The sequence below is a fragment of the Mus caroli genome, chromosome 12 (assembly GCF_900094665.2).
Source record: "Mus caroli chromosome 12, CAROLI_EIJ_v1.1, whole genome shotgun sequence".
Taxonomy (NCBI): Eukaryota; Metazoa; Chordata; class Mammalia; order Rodentia; family Muridae; genus Mus; species Mus caroli.
Genome location: NC_034581.1, coordinates 64984050 through 65008487, shown reverse-complemented (window position 1 = coordinate 65008487; position 24438 = coordinate 64984050). Strand labels below are relative to the sequence as shown.

At 44.0% G+C, this 24438-nt stretch overlaps 1 protein-coding gene across 10 annotated transcripts in view; it reads left to right on the top strand.

Annotated features, from left to right (window-relative positions):
* Positions 1–297: 297 nt before the first annotated feature.
* Trim9 (tripartite motif containing 9) overlaps positions 298–24438 on the top strand; it is a 103621-nt gene continuing 79480 nt past the window's right edge. For 9 of the 10 annotated variants that reach the window (XM_021178921.1, XM_021178920.1, XM_021178919.1 and 6 more), the window contains exon 1: positions 443–1706. In XM_021178921.1, the coding sequence (XP_021034580.1) occupies positions 885–1706 (822 nt within the window). In that variant the 5' untranslated portion in view covers positions 443–884. Of the gene's footprint in view, positions 1707–24438 lie in introns of all 10 variants that reach the window. The other variant, XM_021178922.2, reaches the window with a different exon arrangement.

Genomic DNA, 24438 nt, shown 5'->3' with positions numbered 1-24438 from the left:
AGGAGGCTGGGGAGGGTGAGAGGTACCTTCACTCCAAGGCATAGGGCCTCCGCACATTTAAATAATGTAGCGATGGTGGCACAGCTTTTGGAGGAATGCTGAGCCTTTGCCTCGGGTAGGGAAAAAGCTACCAGGGACGCAGAAAGGGGACACTGCAGCCATGGCATACCACCATCTTCCCTAAACACCAGAGATGAGGGCGCTCCAGCTGCTTCTGAGGGTTGGAGAAAAGCCCAAAAGCCTCCAGGAAGGCTCGGGGGAGGTGCTGGCTCTACGCCAGCAGCGGAAGGGGAAGGGGTGGGTCGGCGTGCAGACCAAAGCTGGAAGGCAAGCGCCAAGCGCCGGCGACAGGCAGCAGCAGCCCACTCGCGACCGGGAGGGGTTCTCACGCCCCCTGCTCTGGGGTGACTGCACCCGAGCTCAGAAGGAAGCGTGGGGGGGGGGGGGTAGGAAAGGATGAATCATCCCGTCCCACTTCTCGGCTTGCGCCAGCCCCCTCCTAAAATCCCGCGGCAGCCAGCAGGCGATGCCGCGCTCCAGCTCCGACTCACTGAGCCCTCAGCGACCTGCAGAGGAGAGGAGACGGACAAGGCGGGAGGCCAATGAGAAAGCAGCTCTCACGGCCGCCGTCCGATGAGCCTCGGCTCCCTGGCGGGGCGGGGCTAGCAGTGGGAAGGGGGCGGGCCCGGGCTGGCGCGCAGCGCGGAGGCTCGGCGGCTCACAGCGAGAGCGCGTCTTGGGGAGTCGGCGCCTAGGCGACCGGGGAAGGCGCCACCACCGCCGCCGCTGGCCAAGGTGCTGGCCACCACAGGCCCATCGGCTGCTTCTCCAGGTCAGGCCCCTTCCGCCGCAGCCGCTGCTGCCTCGCTTTCAGCCAGGTCCCCATGGAAGAGATGGAGGAAGAGTTAAAATGCCCAGTGTGTGGCTCCTTCTATCGGGAACCCATCATCTTGCCCTGCTCTCACAATTTATGTCAGGCGTGCGCCCGCAACATCCTGGTGCAGACCCCGGAGTCCGAGTCCCCCCAGAGCCGCCGGGCCTCGGGCTCTGGGGTTTCCGACTATGATTATCTGGATCTGGACAAGATGAGCCTGTACAGCGAGGCGGACAGCGGCTATGGATCCTATGGAGGTTTCGCCAGCGCCCCCACTACCCCGTGCCAGAAGTCACCCAACGGCGTCCGCGTTTTCCCCCCTGCTATGCCGCCACCGCCCACCCACCTGTCACCGGCTTTGGCCCCTGTGCCCCGCAATTCCTGCATCACCTGCCCCCAGTGCCACCGCAGCCTCATTCTGGATGACCGGGGGCTCCGCGGTTTCCCCAAGAACCGTGTCCTGGAAGGGGTCATCGACCGCTACCAACAGAGCAAAGCCGCGGCCCTCAAGTGCCAGCTCTGCGAGAAGGCGCCCAAGGAAGCCACGGTCATGTGTGAACAGTGCGATGTCTTCTACTGCGACCCTTGCCGTCTGCGCTGCCACCCGCCCCGGGGCCCCCTAGCCAAACACCGTCTGGTGCCCCCTGCCCAGGGCCGCGTCAGCCGGCGGCTGAGCCCGCGCAAGGTCTCCACCTGCACAGACCATGAGCTGGAGAACCACAGCATGTACTGCGTGCAATGCAAGATGCCCGTGTGCTACCAGTGCCTGGAGGAGGGCAAACACTCCAGCCACGAAGTCAAAGCTTTAGGGGCTATGTGGAAATTGCACAAGGTGAGTCCTATGTAACCCACCCCTGACTCCCCGAGCCCTAGGGTCCTCCAGATTTGCAGTACTCGGTCCCTCTTAGAGTGACAGCGCATCCCAGTGGGGGCGCAGTGCAAGTGCCTTCGGCGTCTGCCTTGCGATCTGGTGCATTGCAGGAGGCTCCAGGGACGTTTGAGGCGACGCAGGGAAGTTGAAGGTCTCTAGAGAATGGTTGCAGGAATGCCTTAGCACGGGTCTCCCTTCCCATGCCTGTGAACTGGGCCCAGGACGCCCCCTCTTTAGTCTGCAGCCTATCTATGGTCGCCACCACCATAGGGCAAAGCCTACTTGGTTTGGCGGAGGCTCGCGGGTGGCAGAGGCCTCCGGGCATGCGCCGCTACAGGGTGGGCTGAGGGCTTGGGAGACTAGGGCAGGTCGGGCCAGTGGGGTTGGGTAGACCTCAGGGGGCTGTCTCAGCGAAGGAGACAGAAGCCCTGATGCACAGCGGGGGCGGGGAGAGACTCCGTGGCTGGAATACTGATGAGTTGGCTCTGAGCTGGACCTGACTCTGCTGGAAGAGAAGCAGGTCCAGGTGCCCAGAACTCCTGTGGTCCTATTGCACACAGTCTAGGCCTTAACCCTCGAGGGTGGGGACCTAAGGCTGGAGCAGAAGGACCAGAGTTTTCTGAGTGGTCGCGTACTAAAACCATCCTTCTCTCCAAACCTTTATTCCACCAGGGTTCAAACCTTTTCCCTTTCAGTGGCTGCGTGTACAAACTTTGAGACACCTGTTAGCAGAATTATCTTTTGGGTCCCCTTTGATAGGGTCTCTCCCCGGGCTACCGAGAAAGAATGCTATTAACATGTTGTCTTGGGACTCCTCTACTCTGATGGCTTCGTGTGATTCTCAGACCATTCCATGAACATTCTAGCAAAGCCTACTTGACCTGTTCCTCTTGTCCTCTTCCGCTGATTGACCCCCGACTCTGCTTCTGTGTTTCTTGCTGTTCCTCAGCCAACACCCGGGGCCTTCCCTTGGCCTAAGCCTTTACATTTGTGTGTTCTTTCCTGAAATTCTCTTTCCCCAGTGCCTAGACAGGGCAACCCTCCCTTATCTCATTGACTTTGTTCAGACATGTTAAGCCCAGATGGAGACTGTAATGACCATTTGATGACCACCTGCTTCAGACAGTCCATTGTTCCCCGCTTTATTTTTCTCAGTAGTATTTATCACCACGATAACATGCACATGTTAATTATGCTGGCTTTGTACTTATCTATTGCTCCTTCCCCCCAACACATACAAAACAAGATAAGCTTTGTGAGGAAAGAGCTCTTTTTTTATTATTAGATATTTTCTTCATTTACATTTCAAATGCTATCCCGAAAGTCCCCTATACCCCCCCCTTGCCGCCCTGCTCCCCTACCCACCCACTCCTGCTTCCTGGCCCTGGCATTCCCCTGTACTAGGGCATATAATGTTCACAAGACCAAGGGCCTCTCCTCCCAATGTTGGCCGACTAGGCCATCTTCTACTACATATGCAGCTAGAGACACGAGCTCTAGGGGTACTGATTAGTTCATATTGTTGTTCCACCTATAGGGTTGCAGACCCCTTCAGCTCCTTGGGTTCTTTCTCTAGCTCCTTCATTGGGGACCCTGTGTTCCATCCAATAGATGACTGTGAGCATTCACTGAAAGAGCTCTTTTAATAACATATTTATGCTGCTTAGAAGGAAGCAGACCACTTTGCAGAGATGTGCTTTAAGTCAACTTTACTTTTCAAGTATACCATTTTGGGGGGTGCCGTGAGGGGGGGGGTTACCGAGCATTGTCAAAGGAGAAATTATCTTTACACCACAAAGTCATTTGCCCAAGAATAAGGTAGTGAAATGGCCTTGCAACCCTTAGCTGTGTCCCCACTTATTTCCCAGCGTTCTTTAGACTCTAGAGAAGCTAACTGTGAGAGGTGCCCACTCTGCAGTTAAGCTTGGAACAGAAATAATAACAGAATGGGCATGGGGGTGGGGGGGGCAGCAAATGCCAGCATCTTCAGCAATCACTGGGGACATTCTCAACTCATTCCCTGTCACTGTCTCCCAAGTGACAAGGGATTTATGGTCTGTGCTACCATGCCCAGCTCTCCAATTATACTTTTGAATTATAATTTTGAAAATTAAAAACAATAGTTCTCAGACATGATTTCTTCACAGTGTGATTCTTCATCCAAATTCGTGACTGTAGTCAGGACATAGTTGGTCTAGAGTGGAATTTCTCTACAGAGTATCGAAAATGAATAGCCCTGCCTGGACAAAGACCTTACTGCTACATGTTAATTGGAATGGTATGAAACACAACATGTGTGTTCATGAAGAAAAGCCCCAACTATGTCCACAAATACCAAAAGGAACCTTCAAATCTCTGCTAAGCTCCATGTACAGTTGAAATGTCAAGCTGTTTGTTAAGTCCAATAATGCAAATTGTGGGTAGACATTATGGTTGAAATTTTTATATCTGCTTAAAAATAATGAGAAATGGAATAAAATGGCTAGAAGACCATGTCTGGATTTTGGCACATTTTCTCCAGAAAAAATAAATCCATTTCAATTTGTCCAGTCAATATCAGAATGACTAAATGGCCTGGAAAAGTTGAATGGGGAATGATAGATTTTAATACTAATTTTTAGAAAAGCACTAAACATTATTCCTTAATTTATTTTTCCCTAACAAGCTAATACAGTATTGCTGCATTGCCCACAGCTAGACTCTGTCCTAGTACTTCTGTCTCTGAACATGCTCCCAGGCCAGAATTGCTATGATCTTCAAAACACAGAAGAGCAAAAGGCTCTACCTCCTTCCCTCGGAGTCTGGGCACTGAGTTATAAATGGTTTCATTCATATTCTGTGATAGTAACCATTTCTACTGCTGAAGAAAATCCTGTGAATAAATATCCGTTAGGCACAGGTCATTATCTTACACAGGCAAGGCAAAATAGTTTTCAAGTAGTTTTAATAGTGGTTAAAATTTATCATCAGATTACCAAGTTAATTTTTTAGATATTTATGACCTTCAAAATTCATAAATGATACATGAAATAATAATCCAAACCAAATATCTGGTAGCAGTCTTTATATTGTATCAGCATTTATGCTATCCCTTTTTTCCACGTCAGGCTGAAAGAAAACCTTGCAACACAAATGCGTTTTGCAGACATTTTGAAATAAGCTTTTGGAGCTACTAAATCACTTTTTATTGTGTTTGGTTTGGTTTGGTTTTTGAGATGAGGTTTCTCTGTGCAAGTGCCCTGGCTGTCTTGGACCTCGTTTTGTAGACCAGGCTGGCCCCAAACTTACAGAGATCTGCTTGCCTCTGCCTCCTGAGTGCTGGGATTAAAGGAACGCACCACCACTGCCAGCACCACTTTGTAATTTTTAGCAGTTCCCAAGAGTCACCATAGTCTTAAACTCTTGATGCTTTACCAATCACTGAATCAGTAAATGTTTCATAAGCTTTCTTCCCTGTTTGTGCTGCTGAATAATTTTTTTCTTTTTTACCCTAAACACGTGCTAATTCGTCTAGAGTGTCTTTCAAATGACTTTGCTTTTAAATTAATTAACTCTGGTGTTTTGGGATTGAGTTTTATGTAGCCGAGGCTGCCCTCTAACTAGCTATGGAGCCAAAGATGACTTTGAATTCCTGACCCTTCTACCCTAACCTCCACCCACCTTCCTGCCTTTTTAAAACTAATATTTACAATGTAATCATTTTCAAATAAGTCATCAGTTGATTATCCTTTTATCTCTAAACTATGCTGGAAAAATCTCTGCTTAGTTATAGCAGTTGTGTGTGAAATGTCTCAGATGACCCCTCTAAGATAACATTCCGTTAGTATTTGTTACAGTGTGTTACAGTGCGTGTTCTGGTGGTCACTGTACTTAGTAGCTTACATTTGTGCCTTTTTCTTTTCTATTAATTTAACTGCTGGAAGGAGATGTAGAACATTGTGTGTGTGATATCAACATCCTTACAGGTCTTAGGACACCGTTCCTGAGGAGAGAATTGTCCTCCTTGAATTGAGGCACAATAAAAACAAAGAACTTTGTAGCCCCTTCCATGACTTCTGACCCTTACCTGGTTACCTGCATTTGTTTTTTTTTTTCTACTTCTACTTCTGTCATGGATGTTTTGGGTTTGGTGGGAGGTAAGTGCATAAAATATATTCAAAACGGACAGTGCAAAGTTGAATCTGAGGTCCCACAGCTTCCATTTCAAGTGTTCATTCTACAGTAGAGCAGTTCCTTAAGTTATAATGACTTTGGGGGTCTGGTTAATTTTGGTGTGTTACATCATCATCATTATCATCATCATCGTCATCATGAGACAGGGTTACACTGTGTAGCTCTGACTGTCTTAGAACTCACTAAGTAGACCAAGCTGTCCTGGAACACACAGTGATACTCTCCCTCCCAGGTGCTGGGGTGAAAGGTATACACCACCATGTCAGACTCTTTTCAAAGTTTTTTTTTCTTTCTCTTGTGTGTGTGCGTGTGCGTGTGCGTGTGCATGTGTGTGTGTGGTATTTTTCTTTATTTGCAAGTTTGTGGCAATAAAGTTTAGGGAATTTTAAGAAAGAACTAGGCCACAGTGAAGGAGCTAGAGGGCAGGAGGTTCAGGCTCTCAAGCAAGTCTCACCTCTCTCTGTCACCCATAAGGATGCAAAGAACTTCAGTGATACTTTCAAAAATATTTTTTTTTAAAATAGGGCAAATATTTTCAAGTTATTAACTTCAGATTGTGTAAAGTAAGAGACAACTGTCCTATCGCCTGTTGTTTGGTGACTAGAAATAATGTACACACAGTTGTGTCTATCAGCACATTTCTCACCTACATAGGTGTCATTTGCGTGACACTGTGCAGGCTTTCGATTTATCTCTTCTCTGAAATACTAGAAGCAGTTCAGATTTTGGAGGAGGTGGGATTTTGAAATATTTGCATACACATAGTAAGGTATCTCAGGAGCAGATCCAAATTTAAACCTGAAAGTTGGTTTCATACACATTCTATTTAAATAGCCCTTGGGTCATTTTATACAGATATTCAAAGTACCAGCTTTATGATGGAGTTAGGGTTGGGGTTATGTCTGGGGTTAGGCAGGAATTGGCCATTTCTGGTGTCATGCACCAGTTTGGCTTTTGAGGCATTTACAGATTTTAGACTTACAAGTTAGAGATGCTCACCCTGCAACCTTGGCATCCAGGGAAGGAGAAGAACCATTCATGTGAAACTAAAATGTGAGAGAGCACAATAGTTACAAATAAGATCATTTTAAGATCAGCCTTTTCAGAGACTTCTAGTTGTAAAGAACAGGAGCCAGCTTAGGTGATGTAGGAAGATACCATGGAAAACACAGCAAAATCTGCCTTGTCGGGGGATGACCCTGGTATGCCAGGGTTCACTGTGCTGGCATCACATGCCAGGGTTCACTGTGTTGGCATCACATGCCAGGGTTCACTGTGCTGGTCAGCTTGGACCAAGCGATGCTGTGCTAACAATCTCCAAACCTCAGTGAGCGACTAATTGCTCACTCATGGGTGTTGTGGTCTTGTTTTTCTCTTTAGCTCTTCATGATGTTTTGCCTGCCACTTCCAAACTGAGAAATCCCCAGTTACAAATGTGTGTGATTCTAAAAACACTGGGCCATTTGCATTGAGGAGTCTAATTGTTTTTAATTCTAGATATTGTCTCTGAACACTCTACTTACAAGGGTGCATTCTGATGCTGTATACAAATACTAAGGCAATGTTGGTTTGGCAAAGGAAATAACGACCTTAAATCTACCTGTTTGTTCCTATTAGTTGATTTCTTTGGCTGTTTTTATTGTGAAGTTGTCAGCAAACAACTCCAAGGGAAACGTTATTTAAGAGAACTCTACATAGCCATGTGAGTGCCGCTTTCTTAAAGGACCATTTCCTGCACATACTGGATCAGCAATCAAAATTCTGCCAGTTATAAACATTGTTTTCAAATGCAAGAAACCTCTTATTATGCATAAAAATCCAGAATGTTTATTATTTTATTTGTGTATGTGCACATGTGCACACAAGTGTGTGTGTGTGTTACACACATGTATGTTAATGCCCCATGTAGGCCAGAATAGTGTGCTGGATCTCCTGGAGCTGGAGGCAGTTGTGGGCCATCAAATATAGAAGCTGGGAGTTGAACTCTAGATCTCTGCAGAAGCAGCACTTGCCCTTAACTCTTGAGCCACCTCTCCAACCCCACTGAGCAATACTCAAGGGCAGAATTTCTTAAACTATATTCCTAGTGACTTTCCATAGATAAATACGTTTGGAACTCTCCATTCTGAACACTCCTGACAGTTCCCATGGTACTTTGCCATGTCATAAATCCATATGTCGATCTTCTTTAGCCTGCACTTTCACTTTCTGTGGCTTCAATTATTGAAGTCAAGCAGGGTTCAAAAGTATTAAATGAAAATTTTCCAAAGTTTTAAGTTGTTTGCCATTCTGGGTGGCATGATGAACCCCTGTGCCATCCTGGTCTGTCCCACTCAGGGTGTGGTTCACCCCTTTCTCCAAAGTATCCACTGCACAGGCTCAGTTGGTGGTTCCGTCCATTGTCAGGTGCACTGATACAGGATGGCCGTGTTTGAGTTTAAGTAACCCTTATGTGGTAGCTCACATTGTATCACAGAGCCCACACTATCCACCTCAGTGCAGTTCGTCATCTAGGTATAGCATACATCAACACAAGAGTATAAATACAATACTTTTGAGAAGGAAACCCTAAACACTTAACTTTCATTATATATTGTTATAACGATCATCTTTTACAATTGTCATTGATCTCCTAATTTAGAAACTGTATTTTTACCATAGATGTATACGTGCATAAAAACACACTATATATACGGGGCTTGGCATGATATAGAGCTTGGGACATCTATAAGCAGTTGTGAGCCATCAAAGTTGAGAGCCTTAGTCTATATCTCTCAGAATAGTATAGGGAGAGAAGAGGAAATACCACGTGTCAACAACAAACCACCTACTTGTTGCTAGCCCAGCAATTTCAAACTTATTCAACTTTTGGAAACTTTTTTTTTTGAGGGGCTGAAATATTTAGGAAATCTTGTTAGGTCAGTGATCAGTCAAACACTTGATTAGGGTAATAGTAATTGTTTAAGCTTTTGTTCATTTGGTTGGTTTATTTTGTTTGTCTATACAGAATAGACTATTCAAAACCCCCTTCATACATCTTATGTTAATTCTTAAGTAAATGTTGAGTTACCTTTGTTATCCTTTAAATACCCAGAGTCAGAGATAAAGAACTACCTGACTTTGTAATGTTTATATGTAAGGATCTGGGTGCACCCTGCCTTCTTTACTACTGTAAATGCTATAATTCTTTAAAATGATCATAGGCATCAGAAGTCTCAGGCTGTTTAATGAAAACTAACACATCTTCTTTGACTGTCATTAGGCTTTATGTCCATAATGCCAAGTGTAAGGTTAACTGAGTTTCTTGCTGAACTATATTAGGTAGAAGTAGATTATTTCGAAAATGCTTTTGATTTGAGAAAAAGGCAGTATTAAAAAGGTAGAGGGCCGCAGAGACTCAGTGATTAAGAGCATCTACTGCTCCTCCAGAGAACCCAAGTTCAATTCTCAGCACTTAAACCCAGCAGCTCACAGTTGCCTGGCTCTAGGGCAGTGGTTCTCAACCTGTGGGCCTCAAACCCCACAGAGGTCGCAGATCAGATATCCTGCACATCAGATATCCTGCATATAAGATATCCTGCACATCAGATATCCTGCATATCAGATATCCTGCACATCAGATATCCTGCANATCAGATATCCTGCATATCAGATATCCTGCACATCAGATATCCTGCACATCAGATATCCTGCATATCAGATATCCTGCACATCAGATATCCTGCATATCAGATATTTACATTACTTGATTATATGATTCATAAAAGCATCACAATTACAGTTATGAAGCAACAACAAAATTTTATTTATCATCACAACCACAAACCATGAGGAACTATATTCAAGGATCACAACATTAGGAAGGACACGATCATGTGACACCTGCTTCTGGGAATGGAACCTGTAGCTTCTGTCATGCTTAGCCCATGTTCTACTATTAAGCTATGTCCTTAGCTTGTTTCATATTTTATTTTGAGACAAGAGTATCACTAAGTTGGCCTTGAATTGCACGCTTCACCACCCCTGCAAAGGTGCCTCTGCACCTTCAGTCTCTACAACTACGATGGCTTTAGCTGCTGAACTCTAAAAACAAACAGAAAGAAACATATAGGCAGAGAATTCTCTTTGTTTTGATATGATTGTTAAACGGAAAAGGTAAGAAAATTCTTCAGTGTTTTTGGTCTTGAAAAATTTCCCCCTTTCTTCTTAATGACTTTAGAAACTCTTCTACATCATGGTCTTGACTCCTGGGTGTTTGAAACACACCTAGTCATGTCCCTGTCCTTGGTTTTGCTGATCTGATCCCCCACATCTCCCAGCCCTGCCTTCAGTTCACCCTTCTCCCCAATATTCCCTGTTCATTGTTATAGAAACTAACATCCTCCATTAAGTAACTGTTATTTGAGTGTCTTGCACTGGAACCCAATAATTCTGTGCCATAAATTCCTTCTTCTGATTTTATCTTGGTCTCTACCCATATCTTGTATGTAGTGGATGGTAGATAAAGATTTACTTAATAAAGGAAAATATTGGTGAGAGGAAGATTAATTACTACCAATATAATCCCAGCAGTTTAAGTTTATAGATCAGCCTGCCCACGAACATCATCAAAATTTAAAACTTGTATTTAACACTTTCTGTCCAGAATACTTGCTATATGCAAGCCACTGTAGAAGCCACACACAACCATTTGGTATTTTGGTTTTCTTTTCTTTTCTTTTTTAACTTTCATAATCTACCTATCTTCATATGAAAATGAATTCAGGAATGTCATAAAGTCACACCAACTGAAAGTGGAAGAGCCAGAATCTCAACCTAGGTCATCTGATTCTATAGCCCTCGTACCAACTGCTATTTAGTCGTACCTTCTGATAAGCAGGAAATACCATGCCCTGTAAAACGCAATGCTGTGGTCTCCTAAATCCCTGTGCCTTAATGGGCAGCTGGGCAGCTTTATTTCTCAAGTATAAATAATGTTGAGGAGTTAAAAATCATTTTTCTCCTAAATTTCATTGTGACAAAATCCATTACATGAGGAAAATACACAGCAATGGGAAAGGAGAGACAGATTTGTTGAGCATCCTGTGAGCTAGATCATCTGAGGTGATAAACAGCCAAGATTAAGCCCTAAGGGGTCCAGCCTGCCTCCCCGCCAGAGCTGGGTGACAGACTGGACCTGTTAGCTCAGCCACAGTCTTCTTTTAATGAAACAACACATCTTAAAATTTACAAATGAAGATAACAGAATTAAAGGGATTTTAAAAATTAAAGGGGTCTATGTGTACTTTGTGTCTGCATCTAAAACACATGAATGCATTTTTGAAAACACGAATATGTGTTCAAACCCATACCCAGGGGTCTGATCTGTTTGCTGTCAATTTCTTCTTACATCCTTGTCTGTGGAGCTTAAACTTTTCCTCCAATGATCCCCTTTCACCCAAGAAAATTTTCACACTGTTGAATACACAGACACATAGCAGGTATGCCAATTAAACACTTATAATAAATTGTAAAGAAACATATTGAAAATAATCCTTTGGGGTGTGTATGTGTGTGTGTGTATAATTATACTATTTATTAGGGACAAAAGCAATTTGCATACTGATGAGATGGGTGTGGTTTTTTGCATAAGAAATTAAATCTTGGCTATGATACTGTTGGTCATAGAGTGTCTTTAGTAGCTTTCAGAGTTGATGAAGATTTTTATAATTGTCAATGTTGAAAACACATAAATAAGCAAAACGATGGCAGGAATGTGTTCAGGGACATTTCAGAACGTCCTGAAAATTCTGTCCTGCTCCAAGCCTTTCCTTTTTAACAAAACAAATTTTAATGAAACTCAAATGTCAACTTTTGATACTAGACACTTTAACTTAAGGTTGTACTAATTTGATACTTACATGCTCTTGAATGTAATGGGAAAATATTTTCCAAGTCTCCCCCCCTCCCCAGAGATTAAACTATTATACTCCTAGAAGATCAGAAAACTTTATAGGTACACGACAAATACTGCAATATACAACTTATGGGAGCCTCAAATCTGAGGTGTAGTCTCAGTGCCAAACTCGAATATCCTGTATTCAGACCGAGCTGCAGGGAAGCCACGCATTACAAACACTTCAGATGTGTTATGGGCATCTAATGATCCTGTGTTCAGAGCTTTTTAGGGCTCCCCAACTTTCCAAAACCACCCCATTCAGTGTCACATGAAGCTGCGTCCCCCAGGTGGAGAAGCCATGGGTAGTCCCACTCATGAACAGTCATGGTTTAGGAACTGATTGAAGCTCTGCCAAGTACAACTGTGATTCACAAGTCTTTCTGCCATGGTTTGAGGCCATCTTCCAAAGCCCACATGTCAAGTTTATTCCTCACTTGCAGCACAGTTGCGAGCTGGGAGCTTTAGGGCATAGTCAGGTCAGAGGGCTCTGCTTCCAGAAGGGATGGATGTCATTGTGAAGGGATGGATGGCTGGACCACTTCCTGAGAATGTGGACTCCTGCTGAGAGGAGGAGTGGCTCCCCTCTCATGACAAACATTCTCCTGTGAGACAGCAGGTGGCCCTCAACAGATGGAGTATTTGCCAAAACTGTAAGCCAAATAAATTTCTGTTCATTCTGAACTACCCTGCCTGTGGTATTTTATACAGTGGCACAAATAGATAAGGACACTTGCATAAAATCGAAGCTGCATGTCTCTGCCACCAGCTGCCGCCAAAGAAACCTCTCCTTAAGGACTTCGCTTTGGAAAGTGTTGCTCCGACATTGTTCTCTGGGGTGGAAACATCCTCTGTGGGCATCGATTCAGGGTGCATAGATGGTTAATTCTCATCTGCCGCTGATGCGTTAATGGGACGCTCATTCTCTACTCTGCCACAGTTTGCCTTTATTGAGATATTTGTTCCTCTTCTTTATCCATACTTTGCTTGAAGCTTGTATTCTGAGAAGTGATGGACAATATGTACTCACCATTGTCCTGTGCTCTGGGAAAAGTCTGAGAGAGGCTTGTGAGCTGCCATGTATATCATCCCAAGACATCATCTGTCCTCTGAACAAAGCAGCCAGCAGAAATGGGCAAAGGCGGTTACCTAAAACAGGTCTTCATTGCAGGCTCTGACTGCAGAGTGAGTAAAACCCTAGCCAGTCAAATATATACAGACTAGAGAGCAGGCTCAAGGGCAAAGCTTATCAGGACTCCATAACACACTCTATCCTAATCTCCCTTTCCTGATGGTCTGTGATTTCTTCTCATCACAGCAAATGACCAACAGCTGACTGTACCACACACCCACATCATCCTGCTGCTTATTGATATTTATGTCATTGCAGGGACAGAATGAGTCACTATGCCTCCAAAGCCACGTTGCTTATGCTCAACTCTCCTCCCTCTCACACCTGTGAAATGTTAGCCCAAGAGCCTTCATCACATAAAGTCAGATGTAAAATTAGACTTCCATCCAATCTAATAAGTCTTCTACAGCAGAGACAACTCCACAGGGCTTCTAACAAGCAGCTGTTATCGATTTTATTGACCATCAATCATCTAGCCAAGTTGTAGCAAGGAAATATGATAAATAGCTTTCAGCATATTATCAGTGGGGAAGAAGTATGGTGTTTATAAGCTGCCTGTGTATCTGGTCCATTTTCTGCCACTATGGCAGTCAGCCTATGTTGATGGAGCTAACACCTGGAATGGTGTTAAATAAAGTGTTCTCCATTTTCCAGCTTGAGGAATAAGAAAGATAGAATATTGAAACATGCATGAACACTGAACTTCAGGTTGGCTTTAATAAGCTCTTTATTCAAGGGTGCCATACTTGACCATTCTCTGAAGACCCAAAATGGGACGTGTACATGTATGTGTACCTAGAACAGGACACGATTATTTGAAACCTGCTTCTGGGAATGGAACCTGTAGCTTCTTTCATGCTTAGCCCATGTTCTACTATTAAGCTATGTCCTTAGCTTGTTTCATATTTTATTTTAAGACAAGAGTATCACTAAGTTGGCCTTGAACTTGTGATCCTCCAGCCTCATTCTCTCAAGTAACCAGGATTATTAATTTTATTTAAATATATTTCAAATTATCAAGATCTTACAGTTTTTATGGTTGAGCTCATGTTTAGCTGTCAATCCAAGATTTGCATTGACTTAGTCTCCCGAAGTTCACTGGAACCTTCATTTGAATGGACCACAATCACCTCACACTTAGCATGCCAAGAGCAGAACGCCTCATCTCTCGCTGGTAACCATGGATTGCCTCCTTTTACTCTGAATAAGATCTGAAGGATACAATTCTACAGTAGAGTCAAATTGAAACAAGAGAAGGGGGGGGGGCAGGATGAGGCCCATATCCCAAAGCCTGACTGACAAAATTACCATATGAAAAAAGCAAGTTGGCAAAAAAGGAAGGCTCAGCGCTCAATCCCAACCCTTGTTCGTGCCAACTAAAACTAGTTGGAACCACTGGCCCAAGCAGAGAGGTACTCAGTGTCCAAGAGTTGCCTATGGCTGGTTTAATACTAAGATGCATGCCTCTGTGTGGAAATTTAAGATGCTGGCGTGAATGACCCATGAAATTGTATGTAGAATTGAAAGCATCAGGGCACGTGTAGCAAAGTCTGCTGCTCTAAGCTAAGGCTGTGCTTTGTGCCAGTAAAGCTCCCTTGGGTCCCCATTCTCATCTGAACCCGTGTTCAGCCTGCTTCCTCCTTGGAAGCATATTCTTTTTTTTTTAAAGATTTATTTATTATTTATTATATGTAAGTACACTGTAGCTGTCTTCAGACACTCCAGAAGAGGGTGCCAGTTCTCGTTACGAATGGTTGTGAGCCACCATGTGGTTGCTGGGATTTGAACTCTGGACCTTCGGAAGAGCAGTCGGGTGCTCTTACCCACTGAGTCATCTCACCAGCCCAGAAGCATATTCTTTAATAAATTCTCTCCTGTTGCTTGCTACTATCTGCATGTCGTGTGTCGCTGTCCAAGTCTTAGTTCTGGGGTACAAAAACTTGGTAATCCCTCAAGAGGTTTCCACCAAAACCCCAGATCTGGATACCAGATTAAGTACTTCAAACCTGCACTTCAGAACGGCAGCATTAGAAAACTGAACAGCGACTCACTTGGCAGAGAAAAGTGTGTAGTTCTAGGATCATCAAATATGGAAATGAGATTGAGAGGGAGCCCTGGACAAAGCTTTAGTGACTTTGACCCCTTACATCCAAGCACGCTGTGCTCTAGGAGCCGTTGCAAGGACTTCCTCCACAGTCATGGGTAGACTTCTCTCCACATTATGAGGCAGATAGATACCAAGGCCATCCTCATTACAAATGGGGAAACAGAGACCACAAAGCCAAGAAGCCCAAAGTCATGGCTAACAGGTGCTTAGATACGGCTGGCTTTGTACATTCACTACTGCGACCGACGACAGTGGTGCGGACCTTTTTCCTCTGCTCAATTCACGTTCCTCCTCAGCCCTGTAAGGATGCTAACTTCATATGGAGACAGCAGGTTCCTCTCAGTAGATTAAAAACCTCATTGTAACATTCACCCTTTTACATTTTAATTCTGGAGCTTTCAGTCTATTTACTCACAGAGATGTGCAGCCAACGCCACCATGAAATTCCATGTTTATAACACTCAGAAAGAACAGTCCCCATTTACACCCTTAACACTGCCCTCCGTCCTTAGCACCTGAGGACTTCAAGAGTGCTTCCTGTTCCTGCAGACTTGACTGATCTGGGTATTTCATACAAACTTAGTCATAAGATATGTTTCCTTTTGTGTCTGGCTTCTCCCACTCAGCATGGATTCAGAGTTTATGTATTTGTAGCATACACCAGTGATGTATTAGATATATATGCTATAGTATTAGATATATCATGCTCATTTATGCATGCGCATGTGGTGAACATGGTTGCTTCCATGTCTCATAAATTATACATAGGGGCTGCTTAGATCTCAATGCATAGGTTTTTGGTGTGGATATGTTCTCAATTATCTCAAGTGTGGTATAACAGTCATAGTTAGATTTAGTCCTTCATACCTAGAACTCATAATGCCTCTTATATCCTAAATGATAAGATCCCCTTTGCCCACATCTGAGTCTGTACTAATGAGGTGAATCCAAGTGGGCCCAATATAGCTCCTAGCAACTGGGCCCCAGAAAGACCGAATATGAAACTCTCATATGTTACCTCCACCCCCTGGTCTCTGATCCACACAAATAGAAGGAACCTGAAATCTCAGGTCTGTAAAAATTCCTGAACAGAAAGATTCAGGGTCTGCAGACATAAGCACATAGATACTGAGTATGTAGCACTCCCAGAGAACACGCAAGCTCCACTCTCTTCTCGCCTTGTCTATTTCTTGCATTTGACTGTTCCTGAGTTCCTAGTTCTATGAGAAACCTGCAAGCACACTGTCTCCTGAGTTCCCTGAGTCACCATAGAGAACTGTCACACCTAAAAGGGAGTTTCCCTAAAATTGCCACCAAATCAGAGAGAAGTCTAGGAAAGCTTGGGACCTGGACCTGTGACTGACATCTAAATTGGTGGCAGCCTATGGATCTGATGACATGGCAGCTCAGGTCAAAACCTACTGACATTGAATACTTGGGAGACACCAGAAATGAGTATCTGGGAGTGGAATTACTGAGTCATTTTGGAGTTTGATGTTTCACACTTTGAGACTGCTGTCAACTTGTTTTCCAAAGATGCTGCTCCTTCTCGCCTTCCCTCAGCAGTGAGTGCCAGTCCAGGTTCTACCTGTCCTTGTCAGCACATGCTGTTTTCTGTCTATGTTGATTATAGACGTTCCAGAGGGTGTGAAGTGGTGCCTCTTTGTGGTTACGATCTGCATGTCCCCGATGACTATCGATGTTGTTGGGGATCTTTTCATATGCCTTTGCTTTTGTCTTCCAACTCTTCCTCCTTTCCTCCTTGTTTTTAGGAAGATGCCTCTTCAAATCCTTTGCCCACTTTTAGTCTGATTATTTATCCTTTGTTTTTGAATTTCAAAAGTTCATCATGAGCCCAGCTCTTGCTTATCATCTAAATGGAAGGGACAGAGCTGTGAGCCATTGGCCTCTCTGAAACACCAGAGCAGAGCAGACACGGAGCTGAGAGTGGGGCGATTTGTAGACTTACTTGTCAGAGCCAAGGGCAAGTCCCTCATCCCATAAGTCCCAAAGGGCTGATTCCAAGGAAGAGCTTGGATGAATGCCGTTCAACATAGGAACATCTCAGATCAACAGAAGACACTTCCCTTAGTACCACATCTTCTTCCTCCTCGCTCCAAGTTCTACATCACCTGGCTACAAAGATGGAGCTTACTTTTGTATACCACCATAAAGCTCTAGCTCTGCTGAGGTTCCTGTTAACCCAGAGTTACCACTGTGATTTTTTATATATTTTTTAAAGATTTGTTTATTTTATTTATTTGAGCACACTGTCACTATCTTCAGACACACCAGAAGAGGGCATCAGATCTCATTACAGATGGTTGTGAGCCAACATGTGGTTGCTGGGAATTGAACTCAGGACCTCTGGAAGAGCAGTCAATGCTCTTAACCACGGAGCCATCTCTCTAGCCCCCAACTGTGATGTTTTTATAAAAAGCAAGTTAAGGTGCCAAAATTCAAGACTCTTCTTATACAGTTGAAAGTTATAGACTGATAGAACTGAGGTACTAGGTTTTCTACATCATTTGCCCAACTCCTTCCCAGGTCAGAGAAAACAACTGAACACTTTTTAAATTAAAAAAGTCATGTGGTACATCTTATTGTAAAAAATAACAACAACAAAAAACCCAAACAAACAAATAAAAACCAAAAAATCAAAACTTTATTTTATTGACTATACATTAATAATTCTAAATATCCTGGGCTGAAAAGATGGTTCAGGGTTTGGGAGCACTGGCTGTTCTTCCAGAGGACCTGAGCTCAACTCCCAGCTCACAACTGTCTAGAACTCCAGTTCCAGAGGATCTGAAATCTTCACACAGACATACATGCAAGCAAATCATCAGTGCAATGAAATAAAAATAAATACGTTTAAAAAAAATCTAAATGTCCAAGATCTTACTTCTAATTTCTTCTCTCTCTCTCTCTCTCTCTCTCTCTCTCTCTCTCTCTCTCTCTCTCTCTCTCTCTCTCTCTCTCTTTCTGTGTCTGTCTGTCTGTCTGTTTATTCAATGATGCTCAACTGAAACAGGATTTTTCCTTTTGGGGACTCTTCCATGATCCTAGACACCTATAATCACAGAGGGTTTTTTGATAGTTGGTTCTCCATATTCTAGATCTATAGTCACTAAAATTTATTAACTATGTTCTGTTATTGTTTTCATTGTTCTTTAAGGGGGAATTGTGTATGTCTATAGCATTAAATTGATGTTCCTTCATTATCATAACCTACTCTATTTCTGTGAACATAAACTTTCAGTAAGTCAGAACCTTTGTCAACAGGATGAGCCTTAGACCGCTGCCATTCCTCCCTACTCTCCTGTGGTCCTTGTGAATCTTCTGGTTTCTACCAACCTGTCTGCGAGCCAGCTTAATCCCAACCTACATCCCTTCCTTCATGTTCACTGTGGCTGTGGTTTTGCGGTGCTGGGACTAAAGCAGGGCTTGCAGCAGGTTAGGCAAGTGCTGTAGCCCTGAGCTATACTCTAAACCCTAGCCTGACTTCTTAGTCATCTCCATGGCTTGTTCCCATTGGCATGTCTGTAGGGTCAGCCAGATGCTAATCCTTACCCAGGAGCCTCTGGGGAGTCTCCCCACATGGCTTGTATCCTCTGCCCTCACTTAGCCACTGGCTTGCTCAGCCCTGGCTTCATTCCCACGGAAGGCCAAGTGACAAGAGCTCCTCAAATCCTAGCTAGTGTCACTGCCTCGGGGCTGGCACTGATCCCAGCAGTATATTATTGTAATGTACTTGGCCAACAACATGTAATCATAAAGTAAGATTACAACATACACATCAGGGCTATTTAAAGTGTGCTCACATATATCTTAGTTTGAAAGGTGCCATAACACAGTTTAACTAAATGCAACACAGAGTCTATTGACATGTAGCCATTACTGATATGACATAGGGTGGAATTTTTGCTGCTGTTGGTGGTGGTGATGGTCCTACAGATTAAACCCAGGGGCTTATGCCTGCTAAGCAAGCACTCTAACCACTGAGCTTCATCCCTATTCGTTTTTGTTTTATTTGGAGATGGCTTCCTGCTAAGCTGTTTTGACTAACCACTAACACCCACTCTCTCCTTCCTGCCTCAACCTCCTGAGTAGCTTGAGTCTGGCATGTGCTACACTGTCCACCTTAGAACAGACATTGAATAGAACCTGGATATTCTGCTTACACTGGGGACCAGAAGTAAAAAACTGACAAATCTCATCTGCAAATGGGGAACGATTGGATTAGTCAATAGAACATTATTATCTAAATTGAAGGCTAATGAAGACTGGCCAATTAATTATTCTGAGTATGGACAAAGAGTTCAATTATATTTTCATTCCACTAAGTCATGATTTTATAACAATGTTATTAATATAGTTTTAAATTCTCTTTATTCTGAATCATGACCTCTTCATAGAGTCCAGAAGAGGGTTGTCCTGATTTTTTATAAAAAGGGGGTTGGGGGGAGGACAGGCTACTACCAGAATAGGGGTAGGGAAGCCAGGCTCACTTACTGGTCTATGACAATCTGGAAGGTACCGTGAAAGGGTGAAGAATATATGGTGGTTAGCTACACGTGTCCTTGGGTTTCTTGGCATTTCTCATCTCTGATACGGAAATTGTAACAGATCCCACTTTCAAGGATTGCCATAGAAAAGGAATGTCAAATGTCTCCTGTAAACGAATGTGATAAAGCTCAGGTAACTAGCAGGTGACGATATTTGGGAGCCTTATGGAAACTTCAGAAGGTGGGATCTTTCAGGAAGTACATTGCAGGGCTACACCTTTGAAAGTCATAGCTAGCCTCCAGTCCCTTTCTTGTTCTCTGCTTCCTGTCCGCCATGACATTAACAGTCTCCACCACACTCTCACTGCTCTGCTGTGTATGGGACCAAGCTACTGCAGACTGAGCTCAGAAACTGTGAGCTAAAATAGAACATCGCTCCCTGTGAGTCGTTCCCATTAGGTGTCTGTCACAGCAATGCAATTGTAACTGATGAGAGAATGGAGAAATAGATCCAGCATTTCATTCTACTTGTATAAATACATAGGTAGGTTCTATCTTCACAAAGCCAGCAGAGGATGCTCTCACTGCTTGTGGTTGGTTTCCTGTGCATGAGTCCCTCCTCTGGGAATGAGGGGAAACCAAGCCAGGCACAGAGTCCATTTCACAGAGAGCACACACAGTGAAGAGACAGAAGGGGAAGGGATCCAAAGACAAAGGCCGCGCTAGGCCTTGAGTGTGACCATTCTTTTGAATAGAGGAAGCCAGCGACTTCTTAGAAGCCTTGAAGCCAGGAACCTCATCATCTTTATTTACGTGAATGTACTGGTAAGTGATTGAACTGGTCTGAGCCTTAAGTGATTGAACTGGTCTGTGCCTCAGGTGAGTTCTCTGAACCTGCTAGAGGAAGCCCAGAACTTGTCATTGAGAAGTCCCAGACATTGGAATGTTTGCAATAAATGGTAGCTCTTGTTACTCAAAAACGTTCAGCTGGTTTTATGGATGCTGTGGTGTTCCTGCAAGTATTCTGACTGTAGTGGGTAGCCAATACCCCCCACCGAGTAAAGGCTATTTAATATCTACTTGCTAGAATATCCTTTTAGCTTTTACTTGACGAAATAGCCCACAATAGAGTTTGCAGACAGCAGGTCTGTGCCAAGTGCAGGTAGACATGTTGCTCAGAAGCTGGCCAATAACGAGGAAAAAAATCAGATAGTCCAGATACCCAGCTCCTGAAGTCAGAGTTCAGACAGCTCAGCTATCCCTGGGGCATTGCTTTCTCCCCTGAATTCTATCCAAGAATCCCTGACTCACATAAGCCAATGGGTTTGCTAAAAATTCATCCCATGACTTCAAGAAGAACAACAAAAATGGCAAAAAGGACAGGCAGGAGCAAGCCCAACAGGGTGCTTCTGGAGTGTGAGTCCCTAAACCCTTTGTGTAGACTGGAGTAGGTTTTAAATGCATAAGAGACACAGTTACAGTGTGAAGACCTGTTTGCTGTATGTTTTCATATATAAGTATACATTTCATATATGAATAATATATAAATACATTACCTTGAACCCAAGATATCAACACATTAACAACAAATTTATAAATGTTTTTCCATAGGAAGAAAGAAATGGAGGAGCTCTCAGTTGGAGGCAAGGGTCATTAGAATCTAGACACACATTGATGTGTCTTGGAGTCTCTTAGATAAAATTGCTTGCTGCTGGCTGCTGGTGTCTTTGTGCAGACCCTTCACATCTGCAGTGTTTCCAAGTTTCTCAGTGGGGGGCTTCAACTCTTGGGGATCAAAGGATGACAGATCCTTTCCAATTCCCCTTTTCTTACCAGGCCTTGGAAGTCTCCGGAGGGCTTTACAGCCCTGTTGGGCCCTTGTTAGAGGGAAGAGAAAAGAAAAGTCACAAAGGCAGCCCAGTGTGGGGAGGAGACCTCATGCTGACTGCCTTTGAACTTGATTCCCAGTCCTTGTAGAATAACAACCCACAGGCAGATCAGTATTGACCCCAAAAGCCCTGTTCTATAAACCATACCCTTTGTCTTTTCCTTACAAGGAAAGGCAAGGAGGGGATTGCAAGGCTGTTTGTGATTATTTAATTCATAAAATAAGACGTGAAGAATTAAAACAAAATGAGTATATAAGTGTTGGCCTTCTCACTCTGAGAAGGGATCTGTCAGAGGACTGAGCTGGGTGTGAACCTGGACCGGAGTTCTTCACCTCCCGGTAAGAGCCACACAGTTCAGTGCTAAGCTTCGGTATTTGATATTCATTTGTGTGTTTGGGTCTCATTGTAGCGGCCAAATGCCGTTGCTTGTGGTTGTTGCCTTCAGTCTTTGTGTTCACGGCCCTTGCCCTTGCCTGTTGGTCATGTTCAGGGCTGAAAACACCTTGACTCCTGGCATGTGCCTTGGCTGGCCTCAGACCACCTGCCGGAGAGAGCGCTGGAGTTGGAAAGGACCCGGATGAGTCAACCCCAGCACAGCTTGTTCACTTTCAGGCTCATAGGAAAGATGGCAAGTTTTCTAAAGTTATTTCTAAAATTATTGAAGCCTTCAGCTGAGGGAAAAGTCAGTAAATTTCAGTGTAGAAACCGTGAATGTGTAGCATGCTATATATTCCTCGCAGCAGTACCTCCCATCTTGCGCATGCGCACTATGTCCTCCGTCCTTTGTAAGCCATAGCTCCCCTTAGACATACTAGACCATCCAGGGAGAAGTGTTCTGAAGAGCAAACGCTTTTAAAAGAACAAGTCTTTCTTAAATAAAAGTAAGATCTAATCAGTTTCTTATTTTAAAAAAGAATACATTTAACGCCAATATTTATGTTGCTGACCTGTTATAAATGTGAATTTGGGGACATTTCCAAGCATGAGTCTGGTTTACCCTTTCTTTAATCTTAAGCGTGGAGAACAGTTATAACCAAACAAAAGCCCCTTTCTTCTATCCGCAATGCTTTTAAAACCAACAATAACAAAACCAGGCTGTCACCATTCCTCTAAGGAACTCGGTGGCGCCTCCTCCTCGGGGGCGGGGCTGTATAAGCTGCTGATGGTTGTTGGGGGAGGGAGAGACCTTTTCTGCTGTGGAGTAGCCTGTGATGCTGTAAAGCGCACCTTAGCCATGCTCCTGTAAGCCACCCTAACTACACTCATTGAGTCACCCAAAAATACAAATAATGAGACTTAAATAGGAGGAGGACTAGTTGGGGAGAATATGGTCATTAGTGGGAGGGGTAAGAGAGGGTAGTGGAAGATAAATACAATAAAATACATTATATACATATGTGAAAATGTCATAACAAACCCATTGAAAGGTTAATTGCCTTTGTATATTGTGTGGGTGTCATGTTTTTAAAAACCCATGTTTAAATGATTATATGCAACCTATTAATCTATAACTGAGTCTATGGCAAGATCAAGAACTTTCTAGACAAATACAAGGGTAGAGAAGTCTACCTGAAGACTGGAAGTCAACCACATACAGCAGTGTCAGGAATTAGCATCCTACCCTGACTTTTCTTATGGAAGGAAATAATATGAAAGTCCCAAGACTTTTAAGAGAGATATCTTTTCCTATGAAGATAAAGAAAGAAATTTTCATAAATGTTCTGAAAAAAACCAGAATATTTCCAGAACCCTATAATATCTCAGACATCTTCCTGCAAGCCTGTTTGCCCACTTCTCCCATTGCTTACAGCTTGGATACCTCAGCCAAACTGGGTGACCAGACTCTCCCCATTTGTTCTTCTCCTGCTCTATGGGGACATTTAAATAGCAAGACTGCCAGCAAGAATGCAAATAGCACTGACTGCACATAGAAGGAGCCTTAATTACCACTGGGAGACCTGAAACCAGAAGGCAGAGTGCACATCTCTGCTCAGCTGAACTCATGGAACAGCACGGGGTTGATTGCTTTATCTGTGAATGGTCGTGGAAGTGCTATATGCAACTTTTCATTTCACAAGCAGGCCATTTGCAAACACAGAATCTGCAAGTGATAAAGACTGACTCTGTTCTCTAACTCCGAGGAAAATGATAGTGCAAGGATAAGCACAGTAGCACGTGGTGCTGGGGCTTGGTGATTGCAGAGAAATGGAAGGTTGTAAGACTTAGAAGCCGAGAGACATCTGGTCAGTTACGGTGAGGGGTTGCTTTGAAGAAATGTGAACTCAGTATGCAGACCTTCTGAGAGAAGCCCGAAGTCTGGCTAATGTAAGGCATCTCTTGTTCTGAAGGTGTTTATTATAGGGACTGTGGAGATGGCTCAGTGGGGAAGAGCATTTGCTGTCTACGCACAAAGACCTGAGTCTGGATTTCCAGCCAGAGTGTCCATTTATGCACATGTGACCCCAGTGAGGAAGGAGAGAGAAGGATGGCTGGTGTTTGCTGGCCACTAGCCTAGCTCCCAGTTCAATAAGATAACGTGCCTCAAAGGAATACAGTGGAGGGTAATAAAGTTGGACACCCAATGTTCTCCAATGGCCTCTGCATGTGCACACATGCATTCCCCATGCCCTTGTATATACACACAGAGAGAACGCTTACTTAGTGAAAACACCACACTACACCTCACTGTGTCTGACTCACCCTGGGACCTCCAGCTTATATTTCCTTCCCATGGGTTTGGAGCCGGAGTTCTCAACCTTGGCACTGCTGACATCCCTGCTACACACCATAGTGTACCAATCCCATGAACTCTTCACTCACCCCTGAGTTCTGAGAACTAAAATGGCACAGATGCTGTGGCATAAACACACTTGTATTCTCTCCCTCTCCCTCTCCCTCTCCTCCCTCTCCCTCTCCTCCCTCTCCCTCTCCCTCTCCCTCTCCCTCTCC